The 17,710-nt window shown below is 39.7% G+C and overlaps 1 protein-coding gene across 4 annotated transcripts in view; it reads right to left on the reverse strand.

Moving 5' to 3' along the window:
- LOC126297734 (epidermal growth factor receptor kinase substrate 8-like protein 2) overlaps window positions 1-17,710 on the reverse strand; it is a 191,758-nt gene that overhangs the window by 63,254 nt on the left and 110,794 nt on the right. For all 4 annotated transcript variants that reach the window (XM_049988881.1, XM_049988880.1, XM_049988879.1 and 1 more), the window contains 4 exons: window positions 8,791-8,881; window positions 5,471-5,541; window positions 5,014-5,225; window positions 4,750-4,905 (listed from right to left, as the gene is read on the reverse strand). In XM_049988881.1, the coding sequence (XP_049844838.1) occupies window positions 4,750-4,905; window positions 5,014-5,225; window positions 5,471-5,541; window positions 8,791-8,846 (495 nt within the window). In that variant the 5' untranslated portion in view covers window positions 8,847-8,881. The remainder of the gene's footprint in view (window positions 1-4,749; window positions 4,906-5,013; window positions 5,226-5,470; window positions 5,542-8,790; window positions 8,882-17,710) is intronic.

Raw genomic sequence — 17,710 nt, forward strand, 5'->3', positions numbered from 1 at the left:
ATTGTAGAAAAATACTTTATGTGGTTGAGAAATAAGATGTAAATGGCTATCAAAAGAAAAATGAACAAACATAAGTTTAATTATAAGTAAGTCAGGCAAATGAAGATCAAAAAGGGAAAAACAGTTTGAAGAAGAAAGCAATAAATGATAGGAAATAAAAAATAGATAAATAAAAGTAAAAGGCAGATAGTTATGGAAAATATGTTGGGCCATTTTTCTAAGTGTGACAGGACTCCAAAGGTAAGTACTGAAATATGCAGGGTCTGCACGTAAGATAACAGGGAATTTGAAAATGTAGAGGTGGAACTGTCTGATGTAATGTCATGAATTAATACATTAAAGAATACTAGATTTGTCATTTATAAACCCTTTATTAAATATGTCCCACACCTCATCTAACAATATTATAATTTTCTGTGTTTCATTTTATTTACATTTTTCTAAAAAAATTTTAATACTTAAGAATCTATGAGGGGCATTCAATAAGTAAGGCAACACATTTTTTTTTCTGAAAGCAGATCAGTTTCATTCAGGGTTCCAGTACACCATATTATTTCCCATTCTTCTGGCTAAAAAACTATATAATTCAATTTAACCTTCATTCAATGCAACGGATTTATATCACCTTACTTGGAGGGCCTGTAAGCCTGCAAGGTAGCACTTTACTGCTCAACATCACAGCAAACATCTTGCTGCATCGCTCGAACAGTCCACGGGTGTACTGCCGGTCCATAGTATCCAATGGGCACAATATTTCAGTGATCAGACATTTTGCCATCATCAGGTGCACTGACGAACTGAGCTCCTGAGGGCAGGTGGCTGTATTAAATCCCCTCCCCTCACGAGGTGTTCTCTCTGCGGTCTGTGCCCCCACGTCAGTGGTTGCTGAGACGCTGGCATTAGCGTCTGTGGTGGCGTCGGTGTAATTGCCTCATCCGCCCTAGTTGTCCGTTCGTTTCCTTTGCTGAACGTCTTTTTAATTAGACTCAATGCTGGTTCCCATGCCCTGCTGAGGCTGTAGCCGCAATCTTGGTTGATGAGTCCATCAGTGGAACGAATTTCGATAACATCTCTAACAACGCTGACCCAATATTTAGATGTCTGTGTGAAGACCCTGGTATGTTGGTAGTCCATTTTGTGATTTTCAGACAAACAGTGCTCTGTAAGCGCCGACTTGTTGGGGTGACCAAGTCGAGTGTGCCTTTGATGTTCTCGGCAATGATCTGCAATGGTGCGCACTGTCTGTCCAATATAAGTCTTCCCACATTCACACGGAATCTGGTATATGCCAGCCTTCCGCAAACCAAGATAGTCTTTGACACTTCCCAATAATGCTCATGTTTTATTTGGCGCGCAAAAGACAGTTCCTACTCAGTGTTTCCTCAATATTCATCCTATTTTCCCAATAGTGCACCAGTATATGTTATATAGGCAATGGCTATCTCTTTCTCCGTGACTTCTTCCATCTCCACACGCTGCACTGTAGAATTGGGGTGGAGAGCGCATCTGATCTGCCATTCCGAGTACCTGTTTTTCCGGAATACAGTTTTGAGGTGTCCCAGCTCTTGGGGTAGACTCTCTGCATCAGAGATGGTGCACGCCCTGTGAAGTTTGTCAGCGCACCTGACAATGGTGACATGTCTGATCACCGAAATATTGTGCCATTGGACACTATGGACCAACAGTACACCCGTGGACTGTTCGAGCAAGAAATACACCGGGAGAAACTGAAGAATCACATCTTGCTACATCAATAACCTTGCCACCATCCAAATACTGCATCCTATGGAGTACATCCTCCATTGGGCCAATAAGATGGAAGTTGGAAGGTGCGGGATCCGGGCTGTAAAGTGGATGAGGTAGAGCGATCCAATGAAGTTTTGTAAACTCCTCTCAGGTGTGCAGACTTGTGAGAGTCCTTGCGTCGCGATGCAGAATGAGAAGTTCATTTGCATTTTTGTGGTGACAAACACACTGAATGCATTTCTTCAGTTTCTTGAGGGTAGCACAATATACTTCAGATTTGATCACTGCACCATGAATGAGGGCAGCAAACAGAACAACCCCTTCAGAGTCCTAAAAGACCATTTCAAAGTTATGAACCCATGTTTCATTGCCTGAGAAATTTACAACAAAAACACAGGCAATTCTGCACAGTTTGTCCTTTGTTGCTCTCTAAGGTCTTCTGTTAGGTAGCAAGGAACCCCACAAGCACACACGTTTGAGCATCCCAACTTGTGGACGAGCATGTCAGCGCTACCAACAGAGACGTCCAGTTGAGCAGCTGTGTGCAGCCAGCATGTACATGGGAGATCAGACAGGTTCCCATGATCTTGTTGCAATGATGACAGACACCTTGCCCAACAGCTCACCATCCTTTAGTTCACTGCTGGGTCTCCATAGACATTTTGCAAGGCCCTGGTTTTCCACCAAGAGAAACACAACGACAGCTCTCTGCTGAGACACCTCTGTTACAGACGCCATTTTGAAGACTATATATAGTGTCACTACCCATTGGAACTTCATTAAACTAGACACACTGAAGCAGAAATATTCCAATACATTCCACAACAAATTCTGCATTTTTTCAACCAAAAATGGCCAAGGAAAATAATGTGTTGCATTACTTATTGATTGCCCCTTGTAAAAGAAACATATTCTGAGACTAGTTCATTCTGCAATCAGCCCTGATAGCTAAATTTGCACAAATTTATAAAAAATATTACTGGGTTCAATGAATCAAATTTCATTGCGTTTCTAGCAGTGTCAAGTGATTCAAAATTTAAACACTTTTAGTATTGGTTAAAAACAGTCTTGGTTGCAATTTTAGTTTTCTTTATGTTTTTCAACTATGCGTTTTGCCTTATTTAGGCATCTTAAGATTGATCTTAATTTGGTATTTCTTAGAACAATCCTTCAGACAGTGTAGCCAAATGGCATTGTTGAATACATCAGGCCAACATTGCCTCCGTTAAACACAGTAAAAACTTTTCTAGATGGACGCGAGTGACTCCAAGACCTGCATAACACGTTCCCATTAACAGGAGCGAGTAACAGAATAAAATGGGGCTCAGGTAGTAAGTTTGATATCACATACAATATCAATGGCGTTACGTATCAATGGAATCAAAACCAGAAGCATAGGTACATTTGAACATTGCAGTAACCACACATCAGTCATACCATTTGAAAATGACATGGATGCTAAAGACCTATAAGTTGAGACTTTGAATACTGTCCTCACCATGATAATGACTAAGGACAACTTTTCTGAAAGCTATTTGGCTTTTGGAGCCACTGAAGGGAGATGCTGCATTCAAACAATAATTTTCTTATGCGCAATTCTACTGTCTTTGTTACTATACCACAACAAAGATGCAGATTATGTATGAAAAGTACAACAACTATAGTAAATTACAAATAAAGTAGCCATGCATTTATTACAAAAGCTTCACATCCTTAAAGAAATTAGACTGCCAATTGTATTTCTCATCAAATTCTGTGCTTGTGAACAGCAAGTAATATGTAAGACTGTTTGACATGTATCAATAACAGTTGTAATTGTAAAAAATTAATTCACTAGAGTTTGTACGTACAAATGTAATTTGTTTAAATAGATGTAATCTCTTGAAATGATTTGGATGTACTTTTTTTGAATTACTGAGATCATTGAGTTTTTAATAGAAAATACTTGAAATATCTGCATTAAATTTTTTCATTGCTCAAATAGAATAATGTTTGAGTTGTAACTCAAACTTGTGAAAATATGCACCAGGTTTTTCATTAGGAGCTGACTGACTGCCATGAGCAATGTGTGTAGTCTGGCTTACTATAGGCAGAGTAGAAAATAGATAGTGAGATGAGTACAGCCCCCCTATTCATCTCTGCCAGGGCTACAACGTGGAAGGAGAATGGAGATTGCCTTCAGCACCACTACTTTTATCTGAAATCATGTTTTTTACTTTGGTTCTTTGAGGATACTCAATTTCTTTCAGCACCTGACTCAGGCCATTCAAGAATTACACAAACTGTCTCTGTTAAATTTGCTAGTGCAGATCTGAATTTTTACCACTTTTTGTTACGAAGCCCCATAAAGTTGCAGCATGAGATAAAATCTTCACATCTTTGAAAGATATCTTATGTCTATGTTCAGCCATCAGCTACTGTTCCAAGTTTACAAACTTGATACATTGTTTTCACTTACAACTTCCAGACTGATAGGCCATGGCCAATGTATAAAACTCTCCCCTGATGTTTCATCTCCAACTGCAGGAGACATCTTCCAAGGTAAAGTGGCAAACACAGAGGATGTCTCCCACAGTCGGAGACAAAATATCAGGAGAGAGTTTTATACATCAACCACAGCCTATCAGGACTGAAGTTTTAAGTGAAGACAATGTCAGCCGTGAAAGCCTACATTGTATGATTGATACATTGTTCTTACTAGTATAGTAGTATGACACTGTGCACATTGTCTGCCCTACATAATTTTCACCACATTTACTCTTACAACAGCTTAAACATGAAGATAACTTCTTACATATATGCTGTTGAGAAAACATTAGGAGGCCACATGTAAAATGTATGTTAGACAATACCCTCATTGTTGAATATGAATAATTTCTGAAATATGGGAGCAAAATTTCTTGGAAGAAAATGTTGTCTAGTATAGATTTAAGATGAAGTGAAATCATATGACAGGCAGTGAATGTCTCATACAAAGATCCTTGCAATTCAAGCAAAATTTACCTGAAATATGTGCATTTCCGAACGTTGTCCAGCACGTTCGTGTCTCTCATCACCAACAACAAATACCAGGATGTTGTTGTAAATCTCCATTGGGTCATGACTAGTGAAAGCCGTAGGTTCTTGTATCAGAGCAACAGGGAAACGTTCCATAACAGCCTACAGCACATAACAGTCACACAGTTAAATGCAAACTCTTGACTATAAGATACAGATAAATACAAATGAGATAGAGTAAGTGTATCTGGGAAAACAATAAACACACACCCCTGTTTCATAGTCCATTATCAACACTTCCTGTCGGTCCAAGCGCAATGACATTTTTTGTGACCAAATACCATTTGACTTTTCTAACTGTAGTAGTCTTCTCATACCATCTGCTGGATAAACAATTCCTGTCTCTTTTGATACAGAAAATGTGGCAAGATGCTCCATAACGTAGGTTGGAGCATCTTCTCCAACCACACTTTGTTGGCCATCTGCAAATAGTATTATATGAGCTCCATTTTGGAAGATAAATAGAAATGTTTCAAATATTAAAATTTTCTTCACTGTTACTTTTTCTGTATTTTCATAAGTGTTATGAACTGCAAAGCTCAGTAAATGAAAGCAGCACAATCTGAACACTATGTTATAAAGTTGTATAACATTATTTCTTCAATATTGCACATAAAATTCTGTTCTGCAATTCAGATTGCATAGGGAGCATCAGACAAATACTAACCTCCAGAGTAGCCATTTGAATGGATGCTGCTGTGGTGATACATGCTCCTTGGATCAGAAGAATATGAAGTTCTGAAAATAAACAAAAGAAAATATTAGTTAAAGCATTTACCTAAAGATACATCCACAGATTCAATAGAATACTCACATTCTCAGTCACACAAATTAATATTAATTTTTTCCTTGAAATATGAATGATTTTACTTAATCTGAGTCATTACTCATTTCAGATTCCAAAGCAGGAATAATTAGAACCACCAAATGTAAATCCACACAAGTACTTCTAGGCCTACTTATCAATCGTTCATCTTGTGAAAGCAAAATTATCATCGAGTACAGAAATGGTGTACAGGATTGATGGATCCTTGGTAAACTTAAAGCAACTTACAACCAGTAAAAAAACAGCTTTAACTAGCAATACTGAGTTCCAATACGCTGATGACAGTGTTGTTCTGTCCAAATCAAAAGATTATCTACAGACATTGGCCTAGCTCTTCCAAAAAGACCCATATTCTGTATCAGCCTACTGAAATTGCTTAAGCAACGACTCGCACCACCATAATCAATGGCGAGTTTTTGCAGAGCATATGACATTTTCCCCTATATCAGCTCTTACCTATCAACTTGTGAAAACACTGATGCTGAAATTCAACATTGTCCCAAATACACCAGCACAGAGTTTGGTCACCTAAAGAAAGGGGTTTTCAATAACTATAACATCAGCTCATGGGCTGAGCTGTATGTGTAGCACTCTGCTATAATAACAAGATTAACTTATGGCACTGAAACTTGGACCACCTGCAGGAGAGATGTCATTTGCTTGTAGAAATATAATCAGCATTTTTTGAAGAAAATTCTTAAAATAAAATGGCAAGCTTAGTAAGATTGGTGTCCTCCAAAGAGCAAATGCTATTAGGCAACAATAAACAAACATAAATTTTGGTGGAGTGATCATGTGCTCCCTATGAAAGACTCTCATCTCCATAATCAAATCATGGACACCCAACTTACAGGTGGATAATGTGCATATGGAGGACAGTGCAAAAGGTATTAAGATGCAACATGCAGAAATGCTTGATCAATACTCAGAATTGGGAGCCTAAGCATCTAAGTGATTAGCATGTTGTCGACACTTCAAACAGGCACGTCAAAAATATAAAGTGCACAAATGACAGGCAAGGAAGTAGTGTATCGCTATTTGAATGAACAACATGAGCAACATGTGGTTGAAGAAAATGTCTGTCATCATTGTGGAAGGATCTGCAATTCCATAAGTGATCCATGTAACCATCAGAGAACCCATAACCAATGAGCTGAGATCCCAAAAGAATCAGACTCCTTAGCAAGTGAGAGTCTTTGATGATGACACTTTTGAGTTCAAGAATTACATATTCTGGTTCATTCAACTACATCTATTTCAGCTCCCATCACCTTGGTGTTAGATTTTCACATACAGACGGTAATACTATTTGGATTCTAGTGTTCTTCCCTGTTTGCGACTAACTTTTGACACTATTAGCTGCAAACATCGTCCTATTCCTATTACTATTTAACATCAGAACTTCCACGAATATCTTCAAAATCCAAAAGAAGGCTCATTCTATCTCCTTTTTGTAGTAGCATTTTATAAATATTTAAATCTCATTCTGTCTATATTTACAAACTGAATCTTTACTGCTATAAAGAAGTTTTAGTTATGGTTGATTAAATTTCCTCCTGATTTAACAAGAGATTAGCTAATATAATACACTAAAATAAATGCCAAATGTCACTGTGGCATTCAGATGGTCCCTCACGATCCAGCCAGACATCACACAACAGAGTGGTGTGGGTTGCTCCCTTGTCAAGATGCCTGCAATTCAACTGCAGACCATCCTGCCTTCGACAGCTGCTGCAGTATCCGTGAGCACCACACTGGCCATATACAGTGCTGCTGTTGCCAGCACTTGCTTGCCTCCATGAGTCACATAATACTAGACAACTTCCCAGCACTCTTCTGCTGGGTGGCCTTAAAGGGTGCTGCCCAGCAGCTTCCCAGTCAGCGCCAGTTCCAACCTTGACCTCAACACTTGACATTTTATGTTTATGGGTTTATTCATCAGAGCACAGCAAAGCCCTGTTGGAATCAAGGACATTGTCAGAGCCATATATACAATCCTTGCCTACAGCAGTGTTTCCCTTACTGTAACAGACTGTGTACTCAGCTTGTACATTCAAGAACTGTTATTGTGTTAGTGACAAACTTTCGCCATAATATGATGACATTTCAGTTGCATTCATCCTGAAACAGTTTCAGTTGCTATCCAGAACTGAATGTCATTGTATACTCTCTGTGTTAGTAATAAAGTTCTTGGCTACCTGGGCACATTTCTCTTCTTGTAGTGTGCATCACCCACAATGGTATACTAAATTCATAATGTCTATGAATAAAAAACAAGACCCTAAACATAGATAACAGTCAAAATGGACAGAAGCTTCAGAACCTATTAATCGTTCTTATATGGGTACCAGTTAATACTTTACTTTATACAACCAGCACATATGTATAACACAATGCAAAATCTATTATCTTAGACCTGTTCTTAGTCGTTCCACTTTTCTGAACTGCACCACCCTTGATGCACATAGCACGCAACATTTGCAGTATCATAAACAGGATTACTCCTTCTAGTAGTTAACTGTATGGGGATAGCTCACTAATCAGTAAATAGAGGCATCGAGAAGAAACATGCAGGAGGACAATTACCAGCACACACACACACACACACACACACACACACACACACACACACACACACACACACACACACACACACGGAAGGTTAACATCACTTTATTTATCACTATTCTTAGCTGGTCTAAGAATGCATATGGCTTTATGGCTCACCCAAAAAATGCTAAACTACATATCCAAGTGTTCTGTGTTTGACCCCACCCCCGTTATCCTTAAACTTATGTTTCTTCTTTTTGTGAAAATTTATCTGGTACCTTGATTTGGATTGGGTGTTAATCTGCAGGTTCTTCTAATAATTATATGTCTAAACAAATCCACGGGTCAGAGGAAGAAAAGAAAATACTTCATCCAACAGGACTATGACTGTCACAGTCTTTGGATTCATAACTACTTTACAAGTGAACTTAATCGTTAGTATGAAACTGTTGTTATCTATATATAGCTTCTCTGTTGGTGTTATTCATTATCCAGCATGGATTATATCAGTGAGAAAAAGGGAAGTGTAGTCTCAAATTCTAAATTTCAATTAGCTCGATTCAAACACAATGAGCCACAAAAGAACACTGCAGCGGAAGTAGTAGCCCTACCTGTAACTGCTGTCCTCCCAGCTCTCATCCGGTGATGGGTGCCTGACTCCTGGCATGGTTGCCTCTACACCAAGGAGGGAACCTCTTTTGCCTGTAACATAATACACTTGTAAGTTGTCTTCCATATTCCACATTCACAGACCCAGACAAAGTGACACGCGCGCGCGCGCGCGCGCGCGCGCGCACACACACACACACACACACACACACTTAGTTAATTACTATTAATGCATTTAAATGATTACTATCACTATAATTACATGTAGTAACTATTATCCCAAATCTGAGATGATGTTTTTCATTCAAACAGTGGGATTTGCAGACTGTTTAAACAATGGGAATAGATTAAGTTGCCTATGAGCTCTACCTTGAACATTCATCAGTTTTATATTACTGCCACATATTCACACACACCTAAAATACCTCCATGTGTCTGGTGACATAGTCAGTATAATGTTTTTGTGACACAGAAACAAAATGGGGAAGTAATGTAAACTTAATTAAGTTGTATATAATGTTCGAGATATTACTGCCTCAACATTTCCACCCAAATTAAAATTTAAAAAAATGAGACATAACTGTGTGTAATTCTCATTCGTAAACTACTATTGAATTTAGTTAAACTGGTTAGGACAAATCAGATACATTATTGCAGATCAAATAATAGTAAGTTATGGTACTACACCAAATCTCCAAAGAAACTGGTATAGACATGCGTGTTCAAATACAGAGACATGTAAACAGGCAGAATATAGTGCTGCGGTCGGCAATGCATATATAATACAATATGTGTCTGGCGCATTTGTTGAATCGGTTACTGCTGTTGCAATGGCACGTTATCAACATTTAAGGGAACGTGGTGTTATAGTCAGTGCATGAGTGATGGGACACAGCATCTCCAAGGTAGTGACAAAGTGGGGATTTTCCCGTTCAACCATTTGATGAGTGTACCGTGAGCATCAGAAATCCGGTAAAATATCATATCTCCGACATCGTTGTGGCTGGAAGAAAGGGGCCAATGACAACTGAAGAGAATCGTTCAATGTGACAGAAGTGCAGCCCTTCCGAAAATTGCTGCAGATTTCAATGCTGAGCCATCAACAAGTGTCAGCGTGCAAACCATTCAACGAAATAGTATCGATATTGATGACTGCACGACACAGTCGCGAACCCTTGATGACTGCACAATACAAGGTTTTACGCCTCGCCTGGGCCCGTCTACACTGACATTGGACTGCAGATGACTGGAAACATGTTGCCTGGTCGGACGAGTCTCTTTACAAATTGTATCAAGCGGATGGACGTGTACGGAGACAACATCATGAATCCATGCACCCTGCATGTCAGCAGGACCGTTCAAGCTGGTGGAGGCTCTGTAATGGTGTGGGGTGTGTGCAGTTAGAGCGATATGGGATCCCTGATACATCTAGATACGACTCTGACAAGTAACATACATAAGCACCCTGTCCGGTCACCTGCATCCATTCATGTCCATTGTGCATTCCAACAGACTTGGGGTATTACAGCATGATGATGGGACACCCCACACATCAAGAACTGCTACAGAGTGGCTCCAGGAACACTGTTCTGAATTTAAACATTTCAACTAGCCACCAAACTCCCCAGACATGAACATTATTGAGCATATCTGGGATGCCTTGCAATGTGCTGTTCCGAAAAGATATCCACCCGCTCGCATTCTTACAGATTCATGGGCAGCCCTGCACGATTCATGGTGTCAATTTCCTCCAGCACAACTTGTGACATCAGTCAAGTCCATGCCGCATCGTACTGCGGCACTTCTGCATGCTCACGAAATCCCTACAAGACATTAGGCAGGTGTACCAGTTTCTTTGGCTCTTCAGTGTAGATGTGACACTCATTGTAGAAAGCTGGATAGACCTACTGAAAATGGAAACACATCAAAAATGTTGTTTTGAGGACAGAAGGAGAAGGAAGAAATAAGATGAGAGGGCAGGAGTCAGTGAAGCTTCCAACAAAGAAAATGAGAAATGGTGGGGAAAAAAATGAATGCTTGTAGTACAAGTGATATTAACAGCATTTAATTGCACAAACATTCATTGCTTCATGTAGTGGGAGCAAGGTGGGAGGAAAACATTTTTGAAAAGTAGAGTAGTAAGGGCTATTGCAGTTCTGATGTTTAAGATAAATAAAAGTGAAACAAAAGAATACATTATTACTAATTAGATATGGTAAAAATGTTGCAGTGAAGAATTTGAAAACAGCAGAAATAAAGGCAATATTAACAATAACTGGAGAGAAGAGCTACATGAGAAATAGCTGAAACCAAAGCGAGAAAGAATAAAAGTGTCAGCACGAGGAATAAGGAACTTCACCGATGTTGGTATCTTCATTTTACTTAAAAAAAACTATAGACAGGAAACTAAAAGCTTTTTCAAAATCAGAGATAGTGATGTCTTCTCAAAAATTTAATTTCATAATCATGAGAGCATTCACTGAAAAAATAGAAAATTAAGGACAAAAAAAAGATGGAACTAATTTATGGAAGAATGAAAAATAATTATTGGTCGGAAAAGTACTAAAAGAATATCTGTCCAAATTATATAGCAGTAACATGAGCATGTCGGTTAAAAGGGAAGGCATAGAAATTTGAGAAACCAAACACACATTAAGTAAAAAGACAGGTGTAGATAGTGTGTAGTACTTATGAAATAAATGTCGATGTACCCAAGCAAGAGTGAAACGTGACACTTCATGCACATGAATTTGGCAACTGCTAGGATCGGTGCAAATTACAGCAAAAATGACATTTTGCTATGAGACACTCATGCTCACTAGCGTGGCGATATGTAACTGAATGGTAATTAATAATTTAAACAAAAATTTTAGATGATTCACAAGAAATTTGACTAGCTAGCACTAGGTGTGGTGCAACTAGTGACAATATTTCAGGCCCTGCTTTGTTTTGAAAATAACTTCTTATCATGCAGTTCTTTTTAGTGAAGGAGTTAGTGTTATAAATCCTCAAAAGTATGTGTTCTGTAGACGACATACATAGTATGACATCTTGCTGGTTTAAATCCTAATCCTCCCAGCAGTAACTTCAAGGGATAGGGTATAACAAACCACTGGCGGTAACCTGGTCGAAGGATAACTTTCGAATGTTTTTCCATATCTTCTCGTTTACTTTCAGTTCTCGTGTGCTCTTTAATAAAACACGTGCACTAGCACAAAAAGACAGGCGCACATCACATGAGTAGAGACACGAAGAACGAAAGACTCGCTGAAACAAAAATGCAGGATAGCTGCGTTATCCTGTACGGGCGGAAGCCCCCAGCTATAGGACCGCTCTCTCTTACTGTGTAGCCAGCATGTTTGCTGACGCACTCCCATGCCGGTGCGCCAGCATTTCGTTTTTCTCAAACGTCACATCTTCCGGAAGCCTCTGTCCCATAAAACTAGCCTCAACAACGCCGGGAGTCTACTCTCTCTCCGTAGCGTTACAGGTTCACTGCATCGAGACAACTTAATTTCAGTTACGACACAGTTTAGATAAAAACAAATACATTGCAGTAATCATCGACGGACCAGGTCCACATTAATAGTTATCATGTCATTACATATGAAGTGACGTAGGTCTATTCTGATGTAACATGAATTCCAGATTTCCAAATTCCGCTCGTTGGTCGAAGTGGAAGGAAATGTAAGGGCCACAAATTAGTAAATCGACACACGTGATCACAGATTCAATTGAGTATGCCAAGAAACCGCATTGCCAAATCATGAATGTGGGTGAGATGCCTTCATTTTATTCGCGAATTTAACGTTTACTTCAACCAAGCGGGCACAGCCAGGATAATCAACAGAACATTTGGACCTGGCACAATAATCGAATAAAGCAAGGTGGAATCATTTTTTTTAAAATTCAATATTGAAATGTGGCCCTTGGGAGAGTGCAGGGTGTATAGCGATCTAAAAGCACTATGTAATGACGAACCTTGCCACACTGAAACGAATGTACCGGCAACAGTAATAATGTTTGTGTCAACACTTCATAGTTTTAGAAACCTGCAACATGTAAGAAGAGTCACAAACTTCAAAAGAACACTTCGGGAGCTAACATCTCGCGTCACCAGGACGTAAAGGAAAGAGGAAAGTCATTGAAGATGGCGCACTAGCTCTAATGAAAAGGGACGAGAAAAAAGATGCAACAGTAGCCCGTTTACGCAAGCACTCCATCGTTCGGATGAAGTAATGTACATAAACATGGAAATTATAATTCAGGTTAGCCGAATGGGGATTTAAAACGCAAACGTACTGAGTACGAGACCATCGTCCCAATCAGTAGATCTGCGGGGAAACGTTGTTCTTTGTGCTCTTCAGCAACAGAGACGAGAGAAGTGACATGTGACTTAACATTTATATTCCACGATAAACTTCAACATGAGAAAGCACTGGTAATATGGGTAGAATAACACAAAATGCACCTAGTGTTTGATTAAAATAACATCGAGGGACTGTCAGATGTGCTGCACCGAGAAGAGATTACCTACTGATTTGTGTTTTGCTTCTGTCAACACTAAAAATACAACACTAAACACCACGAGGAGAGTTCTTTCCCGTTTCTCCCACAGCTAGCATCGTCCAGTTTAATTTGAATTTTCTATTAAGAGTGGTGGTGATATCATCTGAAAATCTTTACTCGATATCCTCTAAAAGAGGAAAATACTCATTATTTGTTAGAGCACGACCGTATGAAAAGAATATAGGAAAGCAAATTTCTCAAGCTGATTGTGCAAATTGCGAGCACTTGTTCGGCGCATTTTTGAAAAATGACATCGAAATTCCGGATGACTTGCTTCAAACTACAGAGACAAGAAGTGGATGGAGGTTGTGAAAGACATGTACTTGACCAAACCTAGCAGGGAATCCTAGTCGTTCCTTGGAGGCAACGACAATACACAGTTTAGTACGTTTCATCTCTTCCCCAGTGCCGTAGCCTCGCATATTTCAATCAACTCTAGAGCTTCAAACGACTTTTATAATGCCAAATAGGTCAAAGAATACCTTAAGAAGACAAAAGTGCCTGCGCTATAAATGAGGAGCCCTCTATCTAATTTACTGTGGCTGACGTCGCCACTACACTTCCAGGAACTACACTTGCCACAGCTCAATACTCCCGAAACCATCCACCCCAAGCTACATTTCTATGCTGGCAAGTTTGTAGTATTATTAACGGCACAGTTCTTTATCAACATTTTATGCATATGAAGGATTCCCGCACAACGACACACGCTACAACTGTCGCAGTCTTGAAACCAGGCATATTTGTTGACAGCCATGGGTTATATGCTACGAATGTACCTTCTCAGAGGCTCGTGTACAATAGGATCAGGCCATAACTAAAACGTCCCTAACGAACAGGTAGCTTTCCACCACAATCGCAGCTACATAGAGCAAATGGTGATATTTACCATATACCGCGAGGCTGGCTTCCAAAAAGTCTAAAAATACTAGCGGTGTTCATCGTCTCGACTGCTTTATTCAATGCAGTATGGATAGAAATCCTTTTTTATAAGCTTTCTGAAGTTGTAGCGTGCGATATCGTTCTTATGATCAATAATACGTTCAATAACTGAAACTTCAACGTTATTTTGAGAAACAATATATAAACATGTATGACACTACTGTGTTTCTTTGTTCTCGGTATTTTTCTAAACTTTACTGTGGCTTTCTGTTTTCATTGATTTCCTTAACTGTTGCTTTAATCAGCAATTATAATAAACAATCAAAAAGTTACACATATGAACCGATTTGCTTGGCGAGCAAAGAACCACAAATGAAGCAGCTGCCAGAAAGGTTTTTGAAGCATTTCCTGAGTACAGAAAGCCGATCCCTCACTCATGTTAGACTAATATAAACTAATAACCTTGTTAAAAAGTGTGTGATAACGCATGATGCCTGTTTTCATCTATAAAGGACGACCATCTCCAAGTAATGTGCGAAGTTTGACTGTCAAGTGCAATATTTCTTGTACAACCGCCTCACAGGAAACTAAGAAAATTAATGTCGTACACAGCACGGGGTGAGAAGACATTGCACCCTCTTAGAAAAAAGCCCTTCGCAAAACAAACTCACTTATTGCTATACCAAACAAGCAGACGTATCAATTCAGTAGCAGTTTGTAGCATGCCAAAAAAATGTAGGTATAATGGTTATTGTATTGCCAAGTAGCAAGTGTACCCAAAGCCATTTGTCAAAAAACCTCAATACTATTTCGTCATTTACCTCAGAACTAATGTGTGCTGCACCCCCTCCCCCCTTTCCCTCCCGCTTTCCCCCAGCAGTGATCCTGGGTACATTCTTGATTTCGTAAGTCACAATGCCAAGTCCGGTTGACGTCAGAGGGGACGCGAGAAAAAAATAGACTGTAGTGTTTCAAACCATGTCAGTATCTGCTAGAAATCATTAAAGAAACCATGAAAAATTCTAATCTGAATGTCTAGGTGCCGGCTGGTGTGGCCGAGCCGTTCTAGGCGCTTCAGTCTGGCATCGCGCGACCGCTACGGCGCAGGTTCGAATCCTGCCTCGGGCATGGATGTGCGTGATGTCCTTAGGTTAGTTAGGTTTAAGTAGTTTTAAGTTCTAGGGGACTGATGACCACAGATGTTAAGTCCCATAGTGCTCAGAGCCATTTTGAACCAATGTCTAGGTGGGAGAATTAAAACCCGCTGCTTTCGAATATAAAGTGTTATCCACTGCTCCATGTCACCTACCAAGAATAAGAAGATTAAATGGCACTTCGTTTATATGTAATTTCGCGCGCAAACTATATTCAGTATGCGGCAAAGTAACGGTGGAATAGAATATAAGCGAAACATTGGCGGAAACGACACGACATGAAGTCTAGACTGCAGTTGAGGCTCCAGGTCGAATGTGTTGAACGTCGAGGAGTGGATTCGTCTACGTGATTCTTAATGCGGGGAAGTTTAGTAACAAACTGCAGGGAACACAGAAGAAACCCGTGGAGCACTGGTCGTTTGCCTTTCGCAGCCAGCGGCCTCGCTGCCTGGCACGTTTCGCAAGAGTGACGTCACAGCCGTTTGCTGCGCGTCGCTCCCGCAGCTGCCTATAGATAGTCAGCCCTTCCTGCCGGTAGGCGACGTGACGAAATGCTCCCCGCCTGAATGATAATAGCGGAGAGAGCTGTACAAACGCTGTCAGCTTTCAATGGATTCGTCCACATTACAATGACGGAAATTTCTTCTGGGATGAGATGCATAACGGTAGTTCCGTTCCTTATTCTCCACGACTTGAAAAAACTCACATCATATTAAAGTCCACTGTCTACTGCAACCGTCCTGCAGTCCATTGCCCTGACTGAAAGTTTTTCTTATCACAATACAAACCGTAACGCAATTTCTGTACCGTTTTTAGTGAAAATATCTAAGACATATCGTATTTAGCTCGGTGCATGCTCTTTATTCACGTGCATGTTACTCATTTACAGCGTTCTACATTTACGTAAACTACTGGAACACAAATTCACAGAAAAAAATTGTTTTTATTGTTAACATAGCTGTATTATACTTAAAATGAAAGTAATATGAACTCCACCAAACAACTCTGCAGATGTTCATGCATGAAGCAGCTTCTCCTAAATAACCTGAAAAAATGTGTTGTTACGTCTTCGTAATGGGCAAAGTGAGAATCTTTACAAGAAATCTTGATTGTTCAGAGAAAAAGGCCTTGAAAGTCCTAAGAGAACCAAACTTTTATGTTTCTCCATCCGTAATAACCAAAAATGGGATAAGCCTAGCTAAATCCACATTAAGCCTCGTACAGAAGCTTCCGAGTCTTTCGACACAAGAAGATGAGCGATCAGATACGTATTTTGCTTATGTTCGTGCACATGTAAAATATGGCCCAGATTCCGAGGATCTGACACTAGGAAAAGTCTCCATTTCTAGCACTTACCCATCAGAGTTTAACGTCTTGTCTGCGGTGGGGTCATTAAGACACTCTGCACAAGCTCAGGTCGAGGAAGGAAATCTTCCGTATTCAACAAAATACTTTCGCATTCGAAGGAGAAAGTTGTTCATTGAAATTCCGTGAGAAGGTTCAGCCGTAACGAAAAATGCCTTTGTTTTAATGGTGTCCATCCCAAATCCTGTATGATGTCCGTGACACTGTCTCCCCTATTTCGCGATAATACAAAACGTGCTGCTCTTCTTTGAACTTTCTCGATGCGCTCCGTTAATTCTATCTAGTAAGGATTCCAGACCACGCAGAAGTACTCCAAAAGAGGACGGACAAGCGTAGTGTAGGCAGCCTCTTTAGTAGCCCTGTAACATTTTCTAAGTGTTCTGCCAATAAAACGTAGTCTTTGGTTTGCCATACCCACAATATTTTCTATGCGTTCTTCCCAATTTAATTTGTTCGTAATTGTAATTCCTTGGTATTTGGTTGAATTTACGGCTTTTAGATTAGATTGAGTCATCGTGTAACCAAAGTTTAATAGATTCGTTTTAGCACTCATGTGGATGAGCTCACATTTTCCATCATTTAGGTCAACTGTCAATTTTCGCACCAATCAGATATCTTTCCTAAATCGTTTTGCAATTTGTTTTGATCTTCTGACGAGTTTACTAGACGATAAACGACAGCATCATCTACAAACGTCCTAAAACGGCTGCTCAGATTGTCTCCTAAATCGTTTATATAGAGAAAGAACAGCAGAGGGCCTGTAACACTCCCTTGGGGAACACCAGAAATCACTTCTGTTCTACTCGATGACATTCCGTCAATTACTGCGAACTGTGACCTCTTTGACAGGAAATAACGAATCCAGTTGCATAAATGACACGATACTCATAAGCACGCGATTTCACTAAAAGCCGCTTTTGTGCTACAGTGTGAAAAGCCTTTTGGAAATCTA

The sequence above is a fragment of the Schistocerca gregaria genome, chromosome X, assembly GCF_023897955.1.
Source record: "Schistocerca gregaria isolate iqSchGreg1 chromosome X, iqSchGreg1.2, whole genome shotgun sequence".
Lineage (NCBI taxonomy): Eukaryota > Metazoa > Arthropoda > Insecta > Orthoptera > Acrididae > Schistocerca > Schistocerca gregaria.